The 4,806-nt window shown below is 33.0% G+C and overlaps 1 protein-coding gene across 1 annotated transcript; it reads right to left on the bottom strand.

Moving 5' to 3' along the window:
- Positions 1-1,430: 1,430 nt before the first annotated feature.
- On the bottom strand, positions 1,431-4,446 carry LOC110892632 (peroxidase 43). The gene is made up of 4 exons (XM_022139788.2): positions 4,240-4,446; positions 3,948-4,130; positions 3,641-3,803; positions 1,431-1,900 (listed from the first exon to the last, which is right to left on the bottom strand). Exons 1-4 carry the CDS (start codon positions 4,444-4,446, stop codon positions 1,479-1,481), a joined length of 975 nt encoding a protein of 324 aa, XP_021995480.2. The 3' UTR covers positions 1,431-1,478.
- Positions 4,447-4,806: the final 360 nt, after the last annotated feature.

Here is a 4,806-nt window from a genome sequence, read left to right as displayed (position 1 = left end):
TATGTTGAAGGTGATCTTTCCTTATCGTTTGTCCGTGGTGTCTTGGCATTATTTTACTGTCTATATAAAATAAAAGATTTTCACCATTCATATCTCCACGGTCTATATGGAGGTATGTTGGCTACCTGGTCGGGGGTTAAGGGAACGGTTTGGTAAGGGTCTTGCCCTTGTTCAGCGTTTAGAGGTCCTGCAAGGGACCTGGGTCAAATTTAGTAGGATCTCCTTCAATGCCCATAGGTATTGGATGGCGGGGATCCAAACTCTTTGACCCCCTCATAAGTTAACTACTAGTAATACTATAACCCGGCTATTTAGGACTGTATCCCTGCTGACTCAGACTACTTAGCCGAGGGTAACGTCACCGCCAAAAGCAGGGCCTACCATAATTTGCATTAATAACTTAATTCATTATCTTCCAATAATCCAACCCTTTAGGATTGTATCCTTGCTGACTCAAACTACTGGGTTGAGGGTAACGTCGCCTTCAAAAGAGGGGCCTACTACAATAACTAAGATAATCTCTTAAACAAGTGCAAAAGTGCGAAAATAATCAAAGGTTATACTAATACACGAGTCGGATCCAAGTGATTCATCTTGTCTATCTGTTTTTATTTTTATTTTATTTTTCAGCATTTAGTTAGTTTTATTTTCTTAGTTTAAAAATCTTTTTCTAACATTTTGATTTGGTTAGACGTTGAGGATAAACCGGTATTAAAAGCTCTTGTGTCCTTGGACGACCTCGGTATCTTACCGACACTATACTACGTCCACGATGGGTGCACTTGCCCATATGTGTGTTTAGTGTTAGTAAATATCGTGTTTTATAAATTTAAAACTTGGCTAAAAGTGTAAAAAGGGCTTAAATATACATCTAAAATATATACACACCGACACATATCACAAATCCAAACCCGAACATTTTTTCGGTGCCCGACTACTTTTTTTATGTTTATGTTTTTTTTTTAAATTATGTAATGTTTGGTTTTTTAATATCAATGAATTTATTTTTATGTCTTATTTAATAAATATTAAAATAGTAGATGAAGTTAAAAAATAAATAAATAAAGTTGGTGGGGTAGGCTCATCCTCCATTTCCAATGTTTCTACCTTGGAGGGGCATCCTCCAATGACTATGACATGGCGTCTACGTGACGGATCATCCTCCAAAAAATGACTCTCTACCATACCGCATAGCCTAAGGGATCACTTTGTATCATTTGGTCAAAAGTTTATTATAACAAAAATAAATCTATGATTGTAATTTGCAAGTGACACTAGCTCCTGTATATATAACAAAAATAAGTCTATGTTCATGCATAGTAATGTCATGACCCTGGGGCAACTTATTGCTCGTTTACGTTATATTTCAATGTAATTTCTTATCAAGTTTAATATAATTACCTCTCTAACACAAAAAAAAAAAAAAAAATCAATCATTGTAATTTGCAAGAGACACTAGCTCCTTTTATTCTATCATGTTAATTAAATGATTTACATTGACGCCTAATATTTCCATTAGAACCGGTCTTGACCCCAATTCTGCCCATTCTTACCATGGAAATCACAAAATCTGCCTCAAATGATGGTCCAAAAAACGGAGCCCACACGTTGAAATACGAATCTACTATTCCCCTTGTTGTCAGGTCGTCCATAAGCTTTGCATCAGATTGTAGCACCGCAAAACCACTCCTAATGTTTTGTAGGATTTGAATGTCAAATGTGTCTTCGCTCCCATGATCCATTGGTAATCTGACTCCAACGTCTCCATTTTTAGGGCATGTCGATGTCAGTTCAGGTAGCAAACGAGGGTTGATACTTGGGTCTGGACCACCAAGCGATGCAAAGTTGTAGAGTCGTTCCTCCATGAAGAAGCACGCAGTTGAACCAATAGTATGTGCAGCTGAATATTATCAATAAAAGAAACCATTAAAACTAGGTTTTTTTATATCGCGCGTTGCGGCGTAACAAAGCAAACAATAATTTAAAACAAACGTTATTTGAAAATGAAACATGTTGTTTAGAAAGCCCAACCATTAGAATCGATTCAGTTTATCATCGTACCATTTTACGCTACCAAATACATACTCTATTTTTAGTACAACTTCGGTTTTTAAAGCACAACTACGTACTTAAGTTTTTAGTAAAAAAATGTAGGAACTTAAGTTAATAAAGAAATATCAAAATAATTGATAAAGTAAAGATGATTTAAAAAAAGAATTATTAAAAATAAAAAATAAATGAGAAAGGATATATGATTTTAGAAAAAAAAAAGGAAAATATGTAAAAAGTGCATATAATAATAAAAGGGAAAAATTGAAAATATGTTAAAAATAAATATAATATTATACTATAATATATTCAAATAATAAAATATTAAAAAGCTATATACTATTTTAAATTTATAATTACTATTTATGGTTCTTCGAAATATATATAATTCGCATATAATTTTATTCATGTTTTTTGTACAAACTTTTAATATACATATTTCAATATACAAGCATATAATTTTATTCATGTTTTTGTACAAACTTTTAATATACATATTTCAATATACAAATTGTGTTCTAACGAAAAACAATATTTATTACAAACATTAGTGCACATAATATGGGGCCGTTACAACATCACGCCATTAAATTTCACCTTCGCAACCAGGTGAAAATACATTATTTTCTTTTCATGTATTTATATCTTGACTTTGATGACATGTTAATATTTGTATTCGACCCCTTATGATGTCAACTTAATTTCTGTGTTGACCATGTCAATTAGCCTAAAAGAAACTCACGTGAAATTATTTTTTATACATTTATTTGTAATGTAATTTATGCAGTTAAAGTCTATATTAACGAAGTACACAAAATATTCCATAAAAACTTTAATTTATGCTCACATATCAATACAAAGAATTAATGCTTTAAATATATAAACTTATGAGTGGGCTACATGTCGCTTTTTATTATCTACTTTTCACACATATCTACTTCATTTTCCAGATGTATTTTTATTAATTCAGGAACGTATATTAAATGGATAAATATACCGCGTACTGTATAAATATACTCCAAAATATAATTTTTTAAAATTTTTAAAATTCCCTACTTAGAAAACTAGACGATTTGCTTTCATTTATTGCAGAAACAATAAAAGCATTTCAGGCAGGAAAGAATATGATTGGTATAATCACAGAAATAGTAAATATTATGATTAATAACACAATATATTGTTAACTATGTTGAAAGATATCCTATAACATTTCAAAGTGCATGAATGGAACCCAAAAGATTAAGGAAAATTATCAAAATAGTGTAGTTGACCCAATATTTAAAAAAATAGTCAGTGAATCTTAGCCGTTCTCAAAAGGCGTGGTTAACCCTTAGCAAGCACCCAAAGGCGCAGACTTGGCCGACCCTTTTGCTAAAAGTGCAGTCTTAGCCGACAGCCAAAAGTGTAGGCTAAATTTCCATTGTCTCAACTGATGAAGCTTATGTGGCGGGCTTTCAATTTGCGGAAATGAGTGATAAGTACTTTGCTAAAGACTAAATTTCCTTGACTGTTTTAGAAAACTGTTTGGTCAACATAACTATTTTTGTAATTTTTCCAAAACATAAAACAAATATAAACCGAACAAAATTACCACTAAGGATCACAAGGTCTTTTTCATTAAGCCCCTTCTCAATGAACTTTTGTTTCAGAAGCTGAATTGAATCTCTCACATCAGGCATTCTATTAGCAAGATCAATATTTGACACTAGACCATCCTTCCTTCCGGTTTCAACATGATAAACTGGTCCATGACTCTGTCAGAAAAACAGTCATTATCAGATGTCATTTTTACTGTCTTTGTCTCACACACATTGTAAGTATACGTGTGTGAGAGAGAGAGAGAGAGAGAGATAGATTGAGTCATTCAGATTATCGTTGTACATGTTCTTTTAACTTACAAATGCAACGGCATCTCTTGCAGCCATGGCCACAATATCCGCACATGAAACCACACCAGGACATATACTTTCCAACTTTGCTTTTGCATCCTCTATTATGTTAAACCCTGTTAACCCTTGATGCTCGAATGCACCTTTCTCTGAAGTGTTACCCTTATCTATTAATATGGACCCATCACACCCCTGCATATAAACACAACTGTAAGAAATACTGCTACAAAGATGACGACATAAACGATCACAAACCGGTCGTTTAATAAATTTATAAATGTGTTTGTGAGAGATGGAGAACCTCAACAAAGCAGTCATGAAAGTGAAGCCTGAGCAAGCCAGGAGGAATACGATGATCGGACTTTGCTGCATCTCTCACAATATTAGTAACCACCGATTCTGCGTTGGGACACACCTGATTGTAAAACCCTACTTTGAGTTGATTTTGTGAATTAGCTACAATTAAAAACTCAAAAATTATTATGATAGTCAGCACCACAATGGTCATTTTGATCAATTTCATGATGTATTTGTTAAGAAGAATATGAAATGGATGAAGAAAGGAAGGGGGAGTGGTATGAAATATGAATGCAATTAAGGCTCAACTAAGCATTTAAGTCTTGTATTTTGTTTTAATTACACTATTTTATATTTATTTTCTTTGTTTTTTAGGTGCATGTATGCTATCAGAGCGTTCACATCCAACACCTTATTTTTTTACCCTATATTACAATAAAAATTACTACGTATTATCTTTTCACTCTCTTTTTCAATTAAATAATAGAGTCAACTGCAATTTTACCCCCTGAGGTTTGGGGTCATTGGCATGTCTACCCTCCTAGAGAAAAAATTGCAATTTTACCCCCCA

Source organism: Helianthus annuus, chromosome 3 (genome assembly GCF_002127325.2).
Source record: "Helianthus annuus cultivar XRQ/B chromosome 3, HanXRQr2.0-SUNRISE, whole genome shotgun sequence".
Classification (NCBI taxonomy): domain Eukaryota; kingdom Viridiplantae; phylum Streptophyta; class Magnoliopsida; order Asterales; family Asteraceae; genus Helianthus; species Helianthus annuus.
The sequence above is the reverse complement of the archived record's forward strand: the minus strand, read 5'-3'. Positions and strand labels throughout refer to the sequence as shown.